The sequence below is a fragment of the Labrus mixtus genome, chromosome 22 (assembly GCF_963584025.1).
Source record: "Labrus mixtus chromosome 22, fLabMix1.1, whole genome shotgun sequence".
In the NCBI taxonomy this organism is placed as follows: Eukaryota; Metazoa; Chordata; class Actinopteri; order Labriformes; family Labridae; genus Labrus; species Labrus mixtus.
Genome location: NC_083633.1, coordinates 10,430,039 through 10,453,275, shown reverse-complemented (window position 1 = coordinate 10,453,275; position 23,237 = coordinate 10,430,039). Strand labels below are relative to the sequence as shown.

The window sequence follows — 23,237 nt, the reverse complement described above, 5'->3', positions numbered from 1 at the left end:
TTGATTAAGATCAGGTGTGTGTAGCATGTACTCTGGCTCTCCAGTGCATTGTACTGATTCATTGCTAGTCTCTCTGTGAACAACTTGGGGTGCTGGGTAGTTTTGTTACAACACCAGCCTTTCGTGTAAACTTTGAAGGCCTCCCTGACAGCCTCTGCTTTTGTTAAGTGTTTGCGGGTCTCCTGGACAATTTAGTTTTGAGTCATCTTCTTGGCAGCAGTGGTTTAGTTAACCATTTTTGGTGCATTATTTAGTTTAGTAGGTTGTTTTGGGTCTATACAGTTTCTTCGCTTTTTCCCCTCTCCAATCTTTCACTTGAGATTTTTGTGGTGATCCTTCTGGGATAACTCTTAAGACACCCCATGGGTCCGCACCTGCGTCCCACTCCCTCTGTCTCCTGACACCTTGGGAATATGATTATCTCTGTATCCTATTAAAACCCATTAAAGAGTTGAGATAGTTCAGTCTTGACTAAGGTGGCGAACAAACCAACAGAAACCCTTTCCATCCCTACAGCCACACCAAAAAAAAGTTCCAAACTTAGACGAGTTACATTTAGAAAAGTTGTTTTGGTTTGGAACAACTCGTTTTGTCTGAGTGACCTTCACTTCAGCTAAATCCCTACCAACCCCTCGATGCTTCATATGCAGATTTTGTGTATATTCAAGCTGCTCAATATTCAAATAAAGCTGTGGACGGAAATCTGCACCTGAGGACAACTCCACCCTTATGGGCTACTTGACCCTGAATAGCCAACGTGTTGTAAGGTCAGTTGGTCAGACGCCTGTTTGGCTGCTGGCTTATTGAGTAAAGAGGACTGTTGGAGGGTCTCATATTCCCCGCAGTCATGCTTCACCGTGGTGGTTAAGTTGCTGTGTATTGAATAGTGAGCAGGGAGAGGGAAACACAGCCTCCGGGCATCTGGTCACAATGGTTCAAGAAAGGATTGTGAAATGTTGCCATTTGCCTTTCTAAACAGTCATGTTCAATGGAGCAATGAAAAGAAAGTGTTAGCTACTGGTTCATCAGTGATTTGACTTGTTTGACGCTAGCATTGAATGGTTCCATTATGTGTGAATTTGTGTATGCGTCTACCTCACTATGCCTGGCTGCTCAAAGGGGACATAACGAAGATTGGATATTAAAACCGACTGTTTCTAGAACAACTCACTAATGAATGATTTTTGCCCAAGTGGCATTCTGCAAATTATGAGCTAAAGGTCCCTTTGTCTTTTGTTGAATGGAGCCCAATTTAGTTGTTTTGTGTCTTTTATAGTTTTTATGCCCCCTGCCTTTTGTTTCTCTTAGAATTCTGCTCAAAATTTGATAATTAAATGACTGGAATAGCTGTGGTTCTTTTTTTTATTTTACCGAGTCAGTCATTTTGCTTTAACAATCAGGATCAGAAGACAATGAACGGAGGGGAGATAGTCATTATGAGGATTGGATCTGAACGCTGGCCTCCCACAAAGTAATTAGACAATAATGAATAGTTACAATGTAATTACTAGAACAAAAAACAGAAAGGGACGCCGCTTTTCAATTACCATCACGTACCATCGTTTCCCCTCAGCCTTTAGCTCGGTACTGTAAGTAGCACTCAAATCATGTTTTTACCTAGATGAATGGTTCAGAGTGTTAAATAATGCATCGGTTATGGCTATTGAGAGCAGTGTGTGGGTCGCCCTCAGGCTTTTCTCACGCCATTGGCTTTGAGACGCCCAGCTGTCTACCTTAGCAGAAATGCTGCTGTTTTTTTGTATTGATCTTTCCACACATGGCGTGACACCAAAAAAGTCCATTTAAAAGCAAACTTTTCCACTACAGGTGGTAGAAAATTGATTGACTCTTTTCAGTTGCAAAACAAAGACGAACATCAGGACCTTTTTCTTAATTATTAAATAATGAAAGGTGTGTCATCACCTCAGCTTCGTTGGTACCACTACTGAGCGGAATCCGGTGCTGTTTTGAACGTAATTTCAATCATCCCAAAGAGTTATACATGACTTTGCAAGAAGAAGAAGAATCTCAGATCATAAAAAAACCAAGAATAAGTCATGGAGATGTTTTTCAGTTAGTCCGTGCTAATGTTAAAGAAGCGCCTCTCTGATGCGTCTTGGATTTGTTTACCCTGATGTGCTTCAAGGCAACATTGTAAGAGTGAAAGTCGTTGCACTTGTTACTTAATGAAAAGAAGTATTCAGCTGGGCAGGCCATCAGGTACAGCCTCAAGGCATGATCATCTTTCCTGATTAGATCAGCCCTCTTCCAGTGACGCACTCCTTCGTCTGTCGTCAAGGATACTGTGGCCTTTGAACATCTCGGTGAAGTATTCATGCATCTGTAATTACCCGCTACACCTCCAACTTTGACAGTTTTCAAAGTTTGCACTCAGATTTACCGCTTAGAGTTAAGACTGAAATGGCTTCAGAGCTTACCCAACAAGTTTCTATTTTCAGAGAAGAACATGGGAAGTGGCCAATTTTCTTTCCATCACCGCCATATAGGACATTATGCAAATGTGGCGTTTAAGGCGTCCTTTGAAGTGCAACACTTTCCCCCTGCAGCAAGCTATTTTTGGTTAACCTTTGACTGACTGGCAGATCCCACTGACGGGACTTTACCGTTAAAAATGAAATGACTGGAACAGCTGTTTGAACCTGTCTCAGACTTCCTCACCTTAAAGTTAACTAAATGTCAAAGAATTTATTCAACATACGACATTACAGGTATGACACCTTTCTGCTGCTTGTATTGCCGGTCCAGTTCTCAGACATCAAAGACCATGAAGCACATTTTGTCCGTGCAATATTATAATTTCTAATCTCAAGGCTTCGAATCTTACCTCTCTTAAAGTTATACGAGTGTCTTCAATTTTTATAGGGGAGCATGAGCTAGACGTCTGTCCGGTGTCTCGTATCAGCAGAGACAATAGAGCAAGATGGTGACATGGAGGAGGAGAGGAGGTGTGCAGATGATGGAAAGTGGTTGATATGAACAATAAAAATGGTGGTGAACGGCCATAAATGACCACAATGATGATGTCACCTTGAGCAGAAATGTCATGCATCTCAGATTTACTCCCCTTTTAGAGAAAACTGAGGCATAAGACTGTAATTGTCACTTACTTTGTTGAATGTCCGTCACATTTTTTGGATGTCTCAGTGTGTTAGAGGATTAGTGTTCAGTGCTTTGAATGTTTGTCCGTCAGCAAATCCGAGCTCATGGAAGTGGCAGTTTGAAAAGAGTCTAGGTATATTACTAATCCCATTCTCAGACTGCAAACATCAGCTCTGAAAAAAGAGATGGGATAGACATACAGAGGAGACGAAAAACAGCACAAAAAAAAGTCATAAAAGCTTAAGAAGGACCCCAAAGTTCATTAGGTGGTGATGTCACCCCTGAAGAAGTCACCTTCAGAGGTCAGTGGGGAAAGCGGTGACCTCATCAGAATGGGACAAGAGTGGACAGCGTGAAAGGGTTAAGTGTTATCTGGGGGGCTGTATCTGGATCTGCTCCGACGCCCTTGACTGAACCACTATGGTCCTTGTACCTGCATGACTGGTGATAAGGAGGATGACGCATCTGTGCTCTCTCAGCTCATAGTCTTAGCAGTGACAGCCATTCGTCATGCAGACCGAGAACACTGTATCTGCCTCTTGCTCGGAAGTACACAATTTGCCGAAACTGATTCTGATGATCGTTGGAATTGTTGAATTGAAAAATAAACGAGGGAACGGTATGAACTGCAGCGACCTCGTGGAAAGAAAAGATGACTCACATGTTCAAGGAACTCTCTCAATGACTGTAGAAAATATACAATACAGTGAATAAGTATAGGCATTGAGCGTGTCCAATACTTCTCATTGTGAGGCTTAAGGTTGCAGACTTATAGAATAAGTAACCATCCCACAACATGTTGTTTAGTTACAGGAGTTTTTGTCCTGAGGTGGATTACAAAGAAGATACACTTGAGTTTTATGTCCAGGGGGAAAAAGTCAAAGGCTATATGTAAATGTTAATTTATACAGTTTTTAGTCTTTTAATATTTAGCCCTGTCTACTAAAGTTTGTACTAATTTGTTTTGCAAATTATGTTTTCAGGGGAAATCGCTGCCTTGGTTATAAGTGGCGCTACTTTTCTATATGGTGCCCCAGGTATTAAGATAGATAGATGACTGGAAAATTGGTTATCTTTCAGTTCAAGCACATAGGGATTTTCTTAAGATTTTAAAAAACAGTTTTTGGATTTCTAGATACAGCATGTCTTTGGTGTTTACATTGATGGGTAAGTAATAAACTAAAGTTGTGTCTTCAAAGTACAAGTACTATTCTTCACTTGCTAGCACATGTTTTCTAATGGAAGCATACTTTGAAGGGTTTCTTGTTAGCCTAGCTTGCCAGCTTCTGCATTGAATTGGAAATACAATCTTAAACCAAAACATTAAATGATCTTAAGGAGCGTGTGTCTTTAAATTGCTAATGTAACAGAAATGGCATTAAGTCTTAAAAAGGAGGGAAAAAGAACCCCAAAGTATAAGGGCTAACAAGGATGGCATGTTATCATTGAGATGAAAAAAGTAGTCAAACCCTACCTTCAAAAACTTTAAATGTTTCCACAAGAAACATGCAAAAAAGAGTCTTATCTTCTTTCAAAAACAGGAATATTCAACCTAAACTTTAAATAAATTCATTTTAGAATTTCTCATTATTTAACCAACACCTCAATCTTTCTCTTTCCGGAACAAAGTGCTGTGAGCACCAAGACATATCCATAAAACTGTTCAATGACAACCTTTTCCTCCAAAAGAAATTCATCTGGATGCTGCTGCTGTAAATTTTCCGCAGAAACACATTTGCTGTGGTAAATTAGCATAATTCCTAGCGTGACAGGTTTGCAATACCACCACTGCACTTTCCATTTATCTTCACTCGCACATCTCCAATACTCTTCCCTCCTCTTTCCATCCCCCCCTCCGTCACTCTCTCTCTCCCCCCCGCTCCTCAACCCCCGTCGAGAGTGGCCAGTTGGGCTGGTAGCTAATTTGAAGCCAATCAATACTCGTCTGTGTTTCTTCCTGTGTGCGTCAGCCCAGTCCGGTGCCCTTGTCTAACTGCCGGCAGAGAGATGGGAGCATCTGTTTGGTGACTCTTACTCTTTGACTGTAAATCTATGGCGGTCACTAAACGCCACTCCAGCGACCATTGTATTGAGTGCAAAACGCTATCTGATTGAATCCAAATGAGATTCATTTCCACGCAAAATCCAGTTGTCAAATACTTGCGCGGACAAAAAGCCCTCACAGTAACTTGATTAACTGTAAGGATGGCGCTTTAACTCCTGATCAAGATTTCTGTATGTGGAAAGTGTGCATTTGGGGATTATGCTTCCATTATGTATACAAATTCCACTTTTTTGAATACAAATACAGAACACATATGTCAATCATTTTGAATATTTGGTATGTTTTTTACACAAAATATGACAATTAAGTTGATACAACTCTCTTATGTGTACACTAAAGGGGAAGCAGTTAGCTGAGTAACAACGGCAAGAAACAACTAGCTTAACGCTGTCAAAAAATAACGATTTCAGAACTATTATATTAATGGAATTTTAAGGTTTTGGAGAACATTTTTATTCTATATCTTTTCATTAAGAAGGCTGACATTCAACATGTCTGTATAGATGAAATGAGGCAATAGTCCAACTTACATTAGCTTGGGGAAAAAAAACTCAACAAAAAGAGGGGGAAACGCTAGCCTATAGGCTGGACCCTGAGGCCGCACACCTGAAATTTGTAGTAACAATTTCACAGTGGCGATTCCCCAGACACAAGATCTCACAGGAACACGCGTATGTGTGAAATCCCGGATGAGAAAACGGTGTATAGGCGCTTGCTGTGTTTGCTGCCATCTTTGTAAACTGTAAAAGTACGCAACATCTGGGGAAGCTTCTGCTCACTCTCAATGACTATTGCTGGTATTCCATCAGAGGCAGTACAATCTGAAATTGGTGATTAGGGAGGATCTGACTCGATCAGGAGAAGTAGATAAATCATATTGACACCACACACTTGACAAATAACCGGTTGTGAGAAGACTTGAATTTCAGACCCCCCCCCCTGCCCCAAATTCATGTCCACTCGAGTCTTGAAGGATTAAGTACAGAAGATTTCTATGCAGCCACTCTTTTTTAATTACAAACCTTTTTCACATCTTTATGATGCCTTGATGTTATTATTTCAAGTAGATTAGGTTATATGAGACATAGATCGAGAAAAAAAAGCCCAATGCTTTTAAGAAGGGAGTGCACAAACTACTTCATACCGGCCCTTGCATAAATCAGCACCCCAGTCTGGATACTCCAAACAGAGAAGTCTGAACATTGCCCAGAAACTACACCACATAAACAAACCCACAAACGCACATGTAAGCTACATGTCCCTCCGTTGGCCTGCAAGCACCAACACTGATGTTCAGATACTGAATCTGCACAAGATAAGACCCAGTCCCCTCCCTCTTCTCCCGGCCCCCTTTCCTCTAGCAGCCAATGAGGAAGCTGTCTATTCATGAGCCGGAGTAGGACCAGGCATGTGTAGACAGCCTGCCACAGGAGGAGGTGTGTCTCCATGAGCCAAAAGTGTGTGTGCGTATGAGTGTGTGCTCACATGAGAAGAGGAGGTGGTGGAGAAAAGAGAGAGTGTAGAGGGTGTATGTAGGCATGCAAGTTAGAATCAAGGGAAGGAGTGACGGGAGAGAAGGAAGCAGAAGTCAGGTGCTTTTTCTTAGCACTGATACACTCCCCACACACACACATACACACACATTGAAGGAACTACTTCTACTGTAGCAGTGCACTGATACACACTCTGTGTGAGTGTGTTTCCTGCCCTTGCAGCGACAGAGGGGATCTCTGAGGATACACGGATGAGAAAGAGGTGTGGGGGAACGCAAGGAAGAGGAGCCCGAGTGTGTCTCGCCCCGGGGGGAGCTCATACACACGCCACAGACTGCACACACACTCCAGCGGGCTCTCAGGCACTGTTTCCCTGACAACTAGAATGGGCTGCAATTTGTGCACATTGCAGAAACGGGAGGAACACTACAAACTGCTGTATGAGATTGCACAGGTAAGTGAGACTTTTAGTAGGAGGTTTGATGCTGGGAAATAAGCTTAATGACAGCAAAGGAAGGCATGATGATGATGGAAGTAGGCTAATGACTTGGCAACTGAAAATAATTGGATCTCATGGAATTGAGCAAGAGAGGGGATGTAGGGAAGAGTTACAGGAAGGTTTTTGGCAAAGTTAGCCTTTTTAAGAAAGACAGCAGACAGGTCGAAGATGGAAAGCAGGACAAAAATGGTAAAGGGACGAGAGAAAATGCAGGAAAAAATGAGTTACTTCCCAGCAGACAGGCAGAGAGCCAGCATGTGTATGTGTGTGTGTGTATGTGTGTATTCCTGGCTCCATCAAAGTGAGTGGAGCTAGTTATTTCTCTTCGGCAGCAGGAGATGTGAGAACAAGTTCAGCTCTTTTTCCCGCGCTGGCTCCAGGGGAATTCATCACATCTCCTCTGCCTGCGACTGTCTAGAAGCAACACAGTTCAAAGAACAAGACAGTAAAATGTTGTTCTGCTGTTTTGCTCCTCTGTTGTTCTTCACAACTGGACTTGTTTCTTTTTTTTTATCTGACTTTGACCTGATATGACAGTTTTCACACTCTTGCTGACGAGCAATGTTGAAAACATAGTGGCTCATACACTTTCGCCCTTAACATTTATGTGATATGCAAGAATAGGCAGAACTGAAGCATAAACCATACATAGTGAATAGTCATTTTAGATTCATCGTTTCACTATGAAAGCCTCATACTCTCATTACTGCCTCCACGAGTGATCATATTACCATTTTGAGCAGTAAAATGCTGTGAATATGTAACCTGTAATCTTGTTCTGGGCTTGGCTGGAATGTGTTAATAAGATAGGAAGATAGGAAGTGTGAAGAGGAGTTGATTTTCATTAAAAAAAAAAAAAAAAAATGAAATGAAATGCCAATCTTTAGAATTGTTGTTGGCTTCGGTAATCTGTAAGTGATATTTTCACAGTTTCAGTCTGTCAATGCAACCTTAAATGAAAGACAAACATGTGAAACATACAGTAGCAACTTTTTTTTTTTTTTTTTTTACATCAGCAATATGGTTGTATGTGTGAAGCCGATTGTGGCGAAACACGTGCGCTGGGTTTCCTCTGTTGTGAAGTACAGTACAAGCGAATACAAGCCATGCAGCAGCAAGGGCTCATTCATCATTCAGTGCCTTACACTGTTACAGACACTGGATACGGCACCATGAGAATGAGCACTTTTTGAATACACTGGCTTGTACTTTAATAGTATACAAAACTAACAGTGTGAAGAAATGTCAAAAAAAAAGTTTATAATGTTAAAGTTCGTAATGTTTTTTTTCAGCGATAAGTACGAGAAATACTTCATCACTGTCCTACTTTTCATTGCAGCTAGATCCTTTTATGAACATTATTCACAGTGCTGCAGGCTCATTACACTAAACGTCTCCGCGCTTTAATGAGATGGCTGATGTCTGTGTTGTCTGCTTGGGTGGAATGCAAGAAAATGAACCACGTCAGTTAAAGGAAACCCTGGGAGGTCATGGCTGCTCATGTGTTTTGTGGAGGAATCGGACAAACTGAGCGATTCCCCGTTTACCATCTACTGTAGAAAGACATATAGTGACTAACTGAATTATAATGATGAATGTGTTTTTGATGAAACTAATAGAAATTAACTCGCTTCTTTTATGACAGTGGAGCAAGGAGGTAGATATCACTATTGTGTGTATAGTGTTCGCTAAAGCCAGTTGTTTGTTAGCCTAGCTTAGCATGAAGACTCAAAGAGGGAGAAACGGTTAGCATAACTCAAATGGGAACAAAATCCATTTCCCAAAAAGCTCAAAATATGGTTTGAAAAATATGTACAAAAATTGTACAAAATAACTAATTCCTTTTAACTTTAGCATGTGCCAGCGCTTATGCCGACATAGCTAAATTGATGCTGGATGCAACAGAACAAAGATGTACATCATGAGACATAGCTAGCCCGACTAAATCAAAAGATAACAAAATCCACCCTTCATGCTAAGAGGCAACCTCCAGCGTTGACAAAAGAAGCTGTATATTTATCGCAAAAAAAAAACTGCAGTTCCTCAAGTGTCCTCTTGAGGCTCGCTCCAAAATAAGAGAATCCCCATCAGAGCCCATATTTGCATGCCCATTTTAAAAAGCAGAAATAACATCAATGAAAAAACTTTGTGCGAGCTGGACAAGTATTGAAAATAACCACGTCTTTCCCTTCTTCTAGATTAGTTAGTTTTCATTTTGGCATCTAGAATATAGGATTTCTCTAGATCCTATAGGAAGTCAGAAAGTGTATATTAATGTTACATAAGGGAATAGAACAGCTATATCTTAGGCAACTGTATTTTGGCTTAACATGTGCAGATGATTGTTTGATTTGTATAAAATTTGACTCGAACTAAGATAAAAATGAGCCTTATGCCTTCCTCCCATTTCCCCATCACACTGTAGGTGTCCTGTCGCTTTGGCAGACATCCAAGAATATCCTCTGTGAGTGTGTGTGCGGTGTGTGTGTGTGTGTGTCGGGAGAGAACAAGAGAAAGAGAGAGAGAGGGTACACTAGCTCACTGTTAAATGCTCAATGGTGTGTATCTGACAGTCAGCGAACACCTACCGTTCTCATTACCGGTGCGAAAGAAAGAGAGTAAAGATAGAGAAAGAATGGGAAGGGGGACAGAAAGAGAGCTCACCAGGCAGTAAGTGTGTCAGCGTGACTTTGTCCCAAAACTGGTGGCTGAGGGGGATTCTGCAAATCCAGAGAGACTCGTCGACAATCCCTCTGTCTTCTTCTCTCGTTTATCATTCCAGACTCATTTCGTCTTCTTTTGCTTTTTCAAAAAAACTCTCCTTCTACAAGTCCTTCATTAGTCTATCTCTCTTGGCAAACAGACACGACTACAGATTCTAAAAGTGTTTTTGTTCTGTTTCACTTCCAATGGTGCTACACAACAGGACACCACCTGCTCATTATAAAAGAAAGAAAAGCAAAGAATATTGATACAGCAGGGATATAACAGGAATACAATGGTACTAGACTTGAGAATTAGTCAATCTGCTCCCAGTTGTCCTGAGTTTTGACCAAGTCGATTGCTTGTTAAACCAATGAGACATTTGAGGACGAAAGAAAGTGACTTCCTGTTCGCATCTGTTTCTCTGCTGATCAAATTAATAAACTGATATCTTTGCAATCAGTTGTTGGAATAATAAATGAACGTCTTGAGGCTCTCTTGATGCTAGACTTGGTAGCGATGGCAGCATTTTTATGGAAAATCTATACTTTTCAATGGAATTGATGAGCACAATCTATTTGGTTGATACAATTGCTTGCGATGGCACCACTGGTTACTTGATTATTTTTAATGGCCAGCAGGGGGGGACTGCACTGGCTGCAAACACAAGTCCATTCATAAGAAACCAGATGAGAAAATGGCACACATTCTCCTTAGTAAACATTTTCTAACCAGTTTATGGCCCTTAACCAGCTTGATATGGATTGCATAAATATTGGACCCATTCAGAGAAAAATCCTGATAAAGCATGTTACCATTTAGGGCTAGCTACCATTGACTGTAACATATTATTAAAGATGACTGTCAACCAGAATAGTGTCATAACACTTTGTGTCCACACTGTCATCCAAATACGATCGCTGTAAACACCGAAAAACTAAATGGCGACAGCCAAAATGTGAAACTCGAGGCCTCTAAAGGCAGGTTCACTTCAAAGTAGAGCGACGCAAAACGTGCATTCACCGTAAACTCTGCTGGATTTCAACTCAACTTCAACTCTAAAAGTAGGGCTGGGAATCTTTGGGTGTCTCACGATTCAATTCGATTTTGATTTTTGGACTCACAATTCGATTCAGAATTGATTCAAAACTATTCTGGATTCATGGATCCATGGATTCAAAGTCTAATTTTGAATTAGATCTACTTCATCATCTACTCCAGTCATCTGTGAGACTTGCTGAATTTCTTGCTGCTCCATTTGGCATTCTACTTAGTTAAAGAGCTAGCGTTAGCACCTACCGATATTTGGAAGTTATGAATTGATTTAAAATCTCAGAAGCTTATAATCAATTTTCTTTCCCACCTCTATCTAGAAGTATCGGTTTGGTATTCATGGATACTCTGCTTGATCCCTACTAGCTGAAGTAGTTGACTCAGTAGTCCTGCCAGTATTTGTTATGTCACCAAGCATCAACAAAGACAAACTTTGTGTTCTCTTGTGACCTGGCATTTAGGCAGTTTTTTTTCCCTTTTCAAAATTGTTAAATGACTTTTGAGCTGAAAACCAAATGCATTGTAGCCAGTTCAGAGTCATGGTAGTAATTTCCCTCTATAAATGGATAGATGGTGTTTGGAACAGACCTGTTCAGCACCTTTCATTTTGAGAAAGTATCAGAGCATTTCAGAGGCCAATTACAGTTTTCAGCCTGCAGGCCTGCCTCAGCGTCTCCCCCATCACCGCCACCAGCACAGTGGCTATCTCTGTTCACACAGCTGCACTATTCTGACAGGACTGACCGACCCCAGCTGCCCAGTGGCCACTGAGAGATTTATGACTCTCGTCAGACTATTTACATTCAACATTTCATTTGTGATATGTGTGTGTGTGTGTGTGTGTGTGTGTGTATCTCTACACACTCACACCTCAGGGCTCCATTCTAGTGGTAGCAATTGCTATTCCATGTATTTTGCTTGTGGCTGTGTTAAATTGTCTCCACAGCCTTCGGCCTCCAGCATCTCACAAGCCTCATGTGTTTTGTCCTTTTAGTTGTACCAAATTCAGCATCATTGTATCTCACAACAATACCAGACTGCCCAAATTTACGGTACACAACTGTCACTACATACCCTGTGTCTTATCCTCCCATGGATTACCTGCCTGCAGATTGAGTTGTGAGGCTGTTGCTGGGTGTAATCCTGATTTATGGAAATGAATGGAAACAAAAGCGTGGTTTAGTCTGAACTGAACGCGGTTTAGAAAGATCCTGTTCCAGTCGTTGATTCCAATGTTCATTTGTCTCGCTGATGTTTGTTCAAAGTTCCTCATACAGTAAAATATCCAAAGCTATAGTCCATAAGGTCGACATTATCTAAGGTACTTTCCTGTAAGCATATTTTCACAACCAATCCAGCTTCAAATAGCAAAACCATGCCCACGGTATTCAATCAAAAAATGAAAGTACAAACTTGACTTTACAAAGAATAAAAAGCTCGTCCATGCAGGAATATCATAGATTACAGAACACTGTAATGTTCATGAGTTAAGTGTCATCGTGTGAGATAATATGAATGAACTATCTCCTACAATTACATATACTTGAACAAGTTAAAAAGGTCAGTTTTTGATTCCCTGGATGGAACATGTAGGTATTAGGAGGACTATAAAGACAGAAGTGCAGATTAAAGGAAAAATAGTTACTGACAAACCTATATACTTACTTTGTGTTTCACTCTGTCTAGATGATACATATATTTGTATTGTGGCTCATGGGCTGTAGATTGCAAGGTACACTATCATAAATATAATTCCTTGGGATACTGGGAAACAGTGAATGTATGGACACGTATTAAAAGAAAGCAGAACGTCCACCTTGTATACATATACATTTTTTATTAAGGTGTTGGTGTGGGCTTGTCCTCCGGAGACAGATGCTTTGCCACATGTCCAGCTTGTTAGACAGCATGGCCGGGGCTAGACAGAGAACCCTTAACCCCGACACCACCTATGGTGCCCACAGAGTGCCACACGGAGCAGAGGAAGCTGCGGACGGACCCACACAGCCGTCACCTCCATATGGCCGCCTCAGACCTGGACCACGGCTTTGTCCAGATAGGGGGGAGAAGAATTTTTTCACTGACATCAGCCTGGGAGCCTTGAGGCTTTTCCTCGACTATTGAACGGGAGTCAAAGCAGAAAAGCTATACACCTGCAGTAATCTCCCAACTGTAACAAAATATAACTGGTATCACTGTATTATCAGCTGTCCACTTATCGGAGAGGCACAGCGCCGGTTCCAAACGACATGTTCTCGTTTCTCTCTGTGTGTCTCTGATGGGATGAACCTTTTTCAGAAAACTATTGACTGAAGTGACCTTTCCATTTTTCATGCATTCTTTCTTCTGGCCTAACAAGTTGTCTTCCTGTCTGAGCAGGTCATTCGCTTTGACCTTTACACCTGTGAGTGTAATTCCACTTGACAAGTCTCTCTGGCTAACACACAAACACACACTTGCTCTGAAAGCCAAGACTGTAAAAAAAAAGAAAGAGAGAAGAGTTCCACAACCACACTAAATGGCCTTAAGGTACAAAATAATAAACAGCCCCCCCCCCTCCCTTCTAAAAGTGTTAATCTAGCATTATGGAAATGATCTCTGCAGCCGTACAGAGATCATCTGGTGTCTTCCATCATGGTTAGAGTTGCTCGTTGTAGCACAGCATGGTGATAATGCCGAATGATTTAGAGGTGCATATGGCCTCGTCGACGGCACCACGGGTTTCCCGTCTTCTGGTCGCCCTCCAAAAGAGGAAACAGGAAATGGGTGATTTTTCACCATCAGGATAACACCTCTTCTTGGTGTTGCTGTATGCATTTTGTTGACATTGAAAGTATGCAAACAATGGAATGGAAGATTGATGATGTATTTTTGGGTCCACTATAAGGTACATTAGCTGTGTCCTTCTTTTATGTCTGGAAGAAATCATACACAATCACTTTTTTTCTGTGCATGTTTGAGGGGGATCGGAGAGTCGGGGGAAAGACCGGTCTCAGTGTGGGGGTTGAGGGGACAGCATCAGTCGCCGTCTCGCTTCACCGGCCAACGATCTCCCCCTGCGTTGGCTCTGATAAGCCCATGATGAAAGCCCTTTTCTGTGGGCAGAGTGACTCCTCACCCCCTCCTCATGCCTCCCTTCCAGACAAGGCAAAGCAGGCATTAACACACAACCACATGGCAGTGTTAAGAGATGCCTATTTGCACACACTGTGTACATTCACACAAGGCCCGTCCATTCATCAGCTTTATGGCGTATTTTCCCTTTTTTACGACTGCGTTAAAATGTCATTCATGCTCTTAGCACCTGACAAGAGGACTTATCAGTTGTTATCAGCCTCTAGCTTATTACCATACACACCAATCAGCCAAGTGGCCTGGCCAAGATGATAGGAGGTCGGAGAAAGAGAAAAAAACAGGCAGATAGTGCAGTAGTAAAGTATGACGGGAGAGAACCAGAGCGAGAAAAAGACGAAGCATGTGCCATCAATAAGTCCTTTAAATCCCTCTATTTTCCTGATTTAACCGCACCTCTTTACCAAACACAAAGTCTCGCCCTCCTCCTCCTCCCGTCACTTATCAGTCGCCAGACACTCTTCCCCATTCCGTTCCATTCCACTGCTCCTGTCTGTCTTTCTCTCCTGTTTTTCCACTGTCTGTCTATCTGACTCGTTTTGGCGTGACCCCGCCCTCTGAGGTGCCACAGGGTTCTCTCTGCTTGATGGAGAAACCATGGGAAGAAAAATACAGACACTTTCTGTCATTCATGTGTGGGATAAAGACACTAATGCTGTCTGGCCTCAGTGTGCGTGCTGTCAGCTTGTGACTGTAATGCAGTTTGCAGGCAACCTTGTGCCAGAATAACCCAATAATACCCCTTATGGCCACACACTGCAGGCTTTGTTTCGTCAGGTTAGACAGATGTTGGGACAAACCATCTGGAGCTGTTATGGATATGTTGCAAAATGCTGCTGCAAAAAGGCACACATGCACCTGAAAAGTCCCCCTGGATATATTTTACAAATGCAGGGGGGTGCTAAAACAGAGAAATAAAATCCTTCAAATTAGCATAACATTTCTATGTCAGAACTTTGGAAGGAAAATTCTGGCAGCAAAGGTGCAATTCTCATTTGAGACCACATTTTTTTGTTATGCGAACACAATAGACTTCTGTGCCACCAATGCCAATGTGGTTTTGAACCCTCGGGTTGGAACCCTGGTCCAGGTGGTCTAAGGGGAGATTATGTTACAGAACAGCACTGGTGTCCAATTCCAACTTAACCAACTTGGGTTTTGGAGCCATTCGGCCCACTCAGAGCCTGGCATCGAGTCCAGTTATGGATAGAATGACACTAAACCATCTGCACAGTAAGGGGGATGGGGGATTACATTTAGCAAGGGGTGTAACCATAAGCCTTGTGTTGAAATGGGAAACGCCCTCAGGATGGAGAGAAATGGAGGCTCAGCGGCTGAGTTGTGTTGCCCTAAGTTTAAGGAAATCTATTCTGTGATGCAGTTGCATTAAATCTTGTTAGGTTTGTAAAATGTAGGAACTATCATTGTAAATACAAAACTCAGGTAAATCTATACAGAACAAGAAGCAACGGGACGCAAAGATATACTGTAAGCCCTATAAGAGGCACACATACACCTGAAAAGCTTTAAATGGTTTTCTGTTGGTTGCTGTGGTCCATGTTATTGCTTTTCCAACACCAGTTTTGGGTTGGGTAAGGTGAAAAATTCCCTTGGTGAAGAACTGTTAAAGCAAAATCCTCCTGAGATATGGTTTTAATATGACAAAAGAACAATCCCAACAGTGTTTTCTGTCAGGATCTTCAAACCATATCACTAAATCTTAATCAGTCCATCCCATTTGCTTAAAGTCATAGAAGTTTTTGGCTACAAGAAGTAAAAAAAAAAAACAGACCGATCTTCTTTAAGGCTTACGTCATTCATCAGTAATAATCAGTGCAAAACACTTCAAGTCTTGTAACGAGGGGACTGTTTTTCAGAAAACAACTGTTTGATTCAAAGAGTCAATCTGCCATACGGTCTGAAAATTACCCAGAAGCACACTAATCATCATCTGACTGATGATACATTGGTGGGAGATTTGATTACCCATTCACTCACTCATATTCTAGGCTTACTCTCAGCTTCCTAAACCTTTGAATAAAGAGTAAGTCTTGATTGAGTCTGGTGGAATGAGGGGTAAATTGCACCATCTTGTATCCCTCACTTAACGAAGCAACCATACTTTTAGATGAAGGTATTTTTCATCACAGGAGATCTCCTCTCACCCGCTTAGAGTTAGCAGGGTGTGAAGTCGTTTTTCTTCTCCAGCAAAAGCCAACCAGGGAAGCTTCAGGTTATGAATAATGCTAATGGGTAAGGTGCTTCCAGTGAGCATAAACATGCATCACTTGAAAATTAGAAGAAAAAAAAGAGGCAAAGATTCGGTGGGTGGAGGGAAAAATGTGAAGTTCACACTGTAGGCTTCTTGGAAAAACAGCTTAATTTTATGCAAAAAGCAGCACATAAATCTTTTATTTTCCCGCTCCAGAGTAAAATGTTTTTACTTTCCAAGCTTTAGCATGTTTTGCTAATTATGCCTCTGAATCCTGAGCTGAGTGTTTTTTGCCTTTAACCAAATCTGTGCTCATGTGAATAACAAAGGTTCAGAGGGATACTGCATTAAATAAGTATGAATCCTTTTCTGAGTTTTACATTTAAAAATTGTAAATCATTAACCCACTGATTTATGCTGGAATAACTATAGATTACCGCCCTCCTTAAATCCGTTTTTTGTCATAGTTTTATGAGTTTAGCTTTTATGCAGTTGCAGTTTACCCCCTGTCTTTGACCGTCCACAATTCTCTGTCCATGTGAGGTCTATTTAAGGCACTCTAGAACCCAACGTACCCAAAGACATGCATTTGTCCAGACCTAGAAGAATCAAAACAAGGATCACAGAAAACTGAATTGGCTCACGAAAGAGCCATTTTCATCCCAAAAGAAAAGAAGAAGAACAGAAAATGTCCAAAAACTCAATTTTCTTCATTATGTCTTTGGCTCTCAAACTCCTTACCCAATGGTCATTTAAAGTTGTTTTTAGCAAAGTAACTGAACATAAGTGCATGTTGGGGAACTTCTTCCAGTGGTCGATGAATACACATTTGTTGCTATGACGATTTTAAGCAGCAGATGGGTGTTTGTTGGGTTGACGAAAACTAAACTACAGTGCCCATATGTTTGTAAATGAAATATTGTGTCACCTTATCGGACAGTTAGTTGCTTTAGCACTTATTTTTGGACATTAATGAAGGTCTTAAGAAGAAAGATAAATCAGGCATATTAGACTTTTATAGGATCACAGCAAAAATGGTTTAACACTTGTGATGGTGTTTCTTGACAATAAAAAAAGCAGCACATTACCAACTTTGTTTTTGAGATAAATACTACCCAGGAATCTGCATTTATGGGCCAGTTTAGGTTTTCCCATATAGAGGAGTAACACATAACCTCTTTGTGAACTCAGTCATCTGGATGAATTATGTGGGTCTAATCGGTGACCCCCGAGAGCCTAATTCAAACTCATTGCTAGTATGTGTCAAGGGGCTGGAGGAAGGGGCCGCTGCATTGTTCAGCCAGGCTCACTGGCTGTTGTTTTAATGGCAGATGAGAGATTAATGGCGATGTAATGACTGTGGGGAGGACACGGTGCAACAATAGAGTCCTGGTGCAGCGCAGGCCAAGTACATTAGTCAGTCAAGACAAGTATCTGCATGAATGCACACACACACACAAGCAAACATGCGTAAAAAGATGTACACACAAACACATCGGGTGAATCCCCAGTCGCACAAACAACATTCATATGAACAGACGCATGCAGAGTGAGAATGAAAGTGACTTCAATTGATTTGTCAGTAAGAAGTTTCCAGTCATTCGCCTTCAGTGCACCCTGTCTCATCAAAACAAACCACGCTAATTTCCAACCCGCCAACCCCCCAATGTGACAAAAGAAGGCTAATTTATGCATTGGCGACGTGTTGTGCAAGAAGAGCATCAGCGAAGCGGGATGCTCACTCGTGGATCCACGGTAATTGTGATTCGGTTGCTAGGATGTTGAGGGTAATGAATGTCTTGTTGATGCAGTTTGTCATAACCAGTGCCAAACATAGCTGCTTTAGGACATATAACCTATTAGTTAAACACAGACATGTTAGCCCTGCTATGATGTATGAGCCCACCAGGCAGAGGGCATTAGTCATTTTAAGAAAGAAACCGGAGAAAGCTACCTGGGTACAGTACAGTTTGATTGTGGATACATGTTTTCAGTGTCAAGCAAGCCTCTTGACTTTTGCCATTGGGTTTTAGTCATTGTATCTAATCCACCAAATTCACACGGTGGCCATTTTTGTCCTGGAGAATCTGACTCCACAGTTTCATTTTAATGCTTCCCAATTGATTAGAAACTTAAAGTCTGTTAACATTAAAAATTTGGATGGAAAGCGACAGAGAATTCAAGCAAAACCATACATATCTGACTTCCAATCAGCTTCCTAAAACTAATGGAGCCTAATATTTGCCTGGAAATGGTGAATGCCAACATTAGCTAGTTATTTATAGCTTCCCCGTTCATAATTTTAATTTCAGCACTTATCAAAGTGCTACAAACCAAAAGATAATGAAGAGTAAAAATCTGGAGGGACATTTAGGCAGTAAGCTAATGGCTAATAACAGCTAATGCAATGATTTATTACTTTTTTGCAATCACATTAGCTAGTTATTTATGCAATGCATTTCATATTAATCATGTGACATTAACAAATGGTGATAGGCTTCTAGGATACTAGTTTCTAGCCTTACCCAGCTAATGTTATTATAAGCTAATAGTACAAGTAAGTTTTTGTCAGACAGAAGCTAATTGAAAACATAGCTAGATTTCCTTTCCCATATGCACATATTGTTGAATTTTATGTTGCTTATCAGTTTAGCCGTGTTACAATGATAACTATATGTCAGGTACTATGTATTTGAATAACTTTTTTTAAAGATTTATTTTTGGGCTTTTCGCTTTATATTGATAGGACAGAAGATAGAGTAGAGGGGGGAGAATGACATGCGGGAAAGAAGCCGTAGGTCTGGCTTGAACCCGGCCGCCTGCCTCAAGGACCACAGACTTCTACATGGGGCACGCTGCTAGGCCATCAGACCTGGACAATAGCACTAAAACTACGCCGTCAGAGGAAATTGGCTGCTCATTGACTAGGCTATGTTTTGTTACAAACTGTGGTGCAAATGGAGAATAAAAACAAAGACTTAATTGGACTGTGTGGTGGTGACATTTGAAGCCTCATACTGTAAGCCCATAAACAGTTGTTGATATATGAAAAAAATAAAGAATACATGCATATAGTAATTCCAAAAAAGCAGAATACAAGACAAATCATGTTAAGAATCCAAGGTTTTACCAGTGGTAAGAATCTGTATTCATGAAGCCTAATTGAAAGGAAGCCCACCCTGCATATGTAAGTACTACAAAGAGCAGGAAATGAGATGGCTCTTAATGTGTTCTCAGGCACATGATAACCTTTGATTTCCCTCCACTTACATCAGAAATGGCTGCTTGGAATGACAGCCACAAGTCAACAGTCTCTGAAGTCTGTGTGCGTGTTTCTACTGCTGGCGTCGGTAAGCTGGGGTGGGGAAAGAGGCATGTGAAGAGCGAGAGACAGGAAAACCCTTGAGACAAACACAAAGAAGACATAGGTAGAAACAGACAACAACATACTCTCTTTTTTTTCAAAAGCATTTCTGCAATATCGGTTCTTAATACAAACTGAATCTTAATGAAATGGGATGATTTGCAGTGACAGTGACAGACAAAAAGGGAGAGAAACACCTACGCAGCAAGACAAAGAGAAAGGCACAAAAGGAGAATGGCAGAAACCAAAGGGATTAATATGATTTAAGAGACAATCTTTTGATAGTACAAAGCAAACAAGCACCAAAGATGAACAGTAATCAGCAATAAGTATTGTATAGTTTAAGAAAAGTCTTCCAAAGGTATGCATGATTAAAAGAAAATGCAATAAAGAATGCTACATTTTACACCAGAAATCCTTTAAGGTCCATTTTGGTTGGACACAGAAAGAATGTTATACAAAACTATAAAATAAGGCATCACCATTTGGTCAGAACATTATTGTGACATTGCCAAACAATACATTTTTCGACATAACATTGGCTAGTTTTTCATTGTTTGTTTTCTCCCCACACACACACATTTGTAATTTGACTAACCTACAAAATTGGCTTAGTGTTAAAGAGTTGTAAAGGAAAAAATATGGTAAAAAGTACAGTTCATGTTGATAGCCTTTTCATGCTATGAAGATTGTCTGAGGTTATTCTGGGTTATACAGGGAATAAGCTTTTTCTTTGGCTCTTCATAGGGAAGCAGCAGTGAATGATGTAGCAGCAAAGTCAATCTTGTTGGAGGACACTTCAGCAGTGCAGATGGCTCATGGATGCAGGATAACCAGTTGAAGGACAGTACAGCAGCCTGTTACTTTTAGCAGGCTTTATTGAACATGGACAAGTGGGAAGCTCTGCTCTGTGCTGTTGCTGCGAGCATCTAAAGCAAGCAGCTCTTCTGCTAAAATGTCATACATTTTTAACAGTGAACGCTCCCTCTGAAGCAAACATCTAAAGGCGAAAAAACATGCCAGCGCTGTGAAGAGCGATTCCAAGTCTAATCTACTTGCAGACAGATACTGTGTGATGTAGGAGGGATTAACCTGTGAGGACTACTTAACATCCTGCCCGACAACAGCTATTAAATCCATGTTTCAGGGTGTCATGCAGTCTTCCTCCATGCAGAACTAATTGGTTGTTTTTGCCTGTTTTGCAGGAGCCCATGTCGGTGAAATTTTTTTGAAGGACACTCATAACAACTTACACAGATGTGGACATAGATGCAATCATGTGTGCAGATGAGCTCATAAATACAGGAACCGTTGAACTCTGTTTGATGAACAAGGGTCCTAAAACAAGCACTGAGTGAAATCTCCTTGAACCCGTTGCCATAGCTTATCACATACACTATCACACACACACACACACACACACACACACACACATAAACACACAAATAACACACATGCATGCCCCAAGCTGCCACTACAACCAACTGAGACTCACATCTCTAAGACCCACCCCCCCTTTCTGCACTCTCTCTCTCCACCGGATTTGCATTTTGGTTAACACTCTAATTGCCTCTCATTAAATACCTTGTCACTTTGATTAATTGGTGCGATACAGAAATGTAAAACAGCAGAGCATTACAATACACGGGGAACAGTTGCTGATTGGGAGGAAGCCTGGCTGGAAATGCAAACTAGAGGTGAAATCTGACCAACTTTCCTCATGCACTTTTAAAGTTGAGTCAGGGTTTCTCCATTTTCATGAAGTGAATCATTTGAAGAAAATTGCACAGTTAGGAGGACTGAGGTCCAAATTTAGCATTTCAACTTCCTCCACATGCTTGCCATGAGCTAGACATTTAAGACAGTCTGCATCAAATTGATATAATGACAAGGAATAATGGCCCTTTCCCTCAAGTTTCTCCTTGCGAAATGTAGCAGTTACCTTAATTATGTATGACTGAAACACTTAAAGTGAGCCAACTCCTCCACAAAAGTCTAGGTGTCCAAAAGGAAAGTTTATACCCAGCAAAGTTAGTAATTTGCTTAAAACTGTGGTTAGACTACTCTTTTAAACTAGCAGTGAATGAGTGGGATGCTGCTAAACTAGGGCTCACATAATAACCAAATCTTTCCAAGCTAAATATATTTTCAAATGAATCAGATCACAGCATAACAGCAGTCATTTACACCAGGGAGTTATTATACTCAGCTTGAAATTGTCTATAATTGTTCTGAAATATACATTTTAATCCCTCTCTGCCACAGAACACAAAGTGCCACTATCTCCTTTGAAATGGCAGGTGCTGTAATTGCATAGTAAGTGAGAGGTTGTTTTTCACTCCGTGCTTTCAGAGCACTTAGAGATGGAAAGTAATAAGAAACCAAACATGACTGATAGTGTTTGAACAGTTAGCATGTAATATAAGAAAACCTTTCAGGAAAAAGTTCTGGCACTAAGAGAGAAAGTCCTTAATTTTCTTAGCCTGGGGGAAGCTAGCTAGCTAGTAGGTGGAAGATGCTAACAAAGGGACATGGTAAAGATGAAAGATGCTAATGTTGCCATTGTTTGGTAAGGTTTAGGGTAACTTAAAAAGGCCTTAATAGCTGCCTCGGGAAAAACTTTTTGTAATTATGAAGTATCATGAAAATTACTTTCTGCGCCCCATTGAAACAAAGTCATTAGCCACCTGAATTAGCAACTTTTTGGCCAGCTCCATAGAGCTGTTTTTTATTCATTTGGAACTTAGCCAGTAATATAGTGAAATGTTTTGGAAGGACACATTGGAATAACTGAAAAAAAAGGTTTACTTCAACAATCCATTTTCTGTTCTGCTTATCTGCACTGGGGGCTTGTCACAAATTGTGGTATTCTCATAACGTACAAGTCAAGGGTCAGTGTGATTCAGTTGACCAAGCCTGGGCAACCAGATACACAACCTGCCACTCAAATGTATGAATCCATCATCTCATTGCTGCAGTAGGTGATATTGCATGTCAGATGTTTTTATTATTGAAATGAGACATTTATGACATTGAGCCCTTGTCACATGAGAGCAGACTCTTGAATCACAACAATACAGCAAAGGAAATGAGATTTGGCAGATTATTTGAGCGCAACACCTGTGCCTCCTCACTGTTCACAATATGTCAATTTAAATTAATGAAAATCAATTTCACTTGTATTGAGCTGAAGTTCACAAAAAATCACAATCTGAAGGATTGTGGGAGAAAGCTTGCTGGTGGTTTTGAGGCTTTGTTTCCTCAGGGGCAGACGAGGTTGGTCTGAATAGGGGTCTCTCCATGGCAGCTTATTGTTTCCTGGTCCATTGTTTGCCTATTCAGTCTGAAATACTGCCATTGTTCAGTAAAACATGGATAATGCAAACAACCCTATTGAAGGGCTGATTTAAGTCTTTTGGGAGCTGATGTTATGTTGAAGATGTGTGTGCCCGTGGCTTGTGTGTGTCTGCTTCCATTTGCTCACAATGACACCATATCTGTCAGATTTAGCTGTGGGGTTGAGTGGTTTCCATCACGCTCTTATCTCTGGGCAGCAAACACATCCATTCACAGGAACACAGACACAGACACAAAAA

The 23,237-nt window shown here is 41.0% G+C and overlaps 1 protein-coding gene across 1 annotated transcript in view; it reads left to right on the top strand.

The window, feature by feature from the left end:
* The first annotated feature begins 6,661 nt into the window (after nt 1–6,661).
* pdzrn4 (PDZ domain containing ring finger 4) overlaps nt 6,662–23,237 on the top strand; it is a 35,850-nt gene continuing 19,274 nt past the window's right edge. The window contains exon 1 of the mRNA XM_061030060.1: nt 6,662–7,132. Within this exon, the coding sequence (XP_060886043.1) occupies nt 7,064–7,132 (69 nt within the window). The 5' untranslated portion in view covers nt 6,662–7,063. The remainder of the gene's footprint in view (nt 7,133–23,237) is intronic.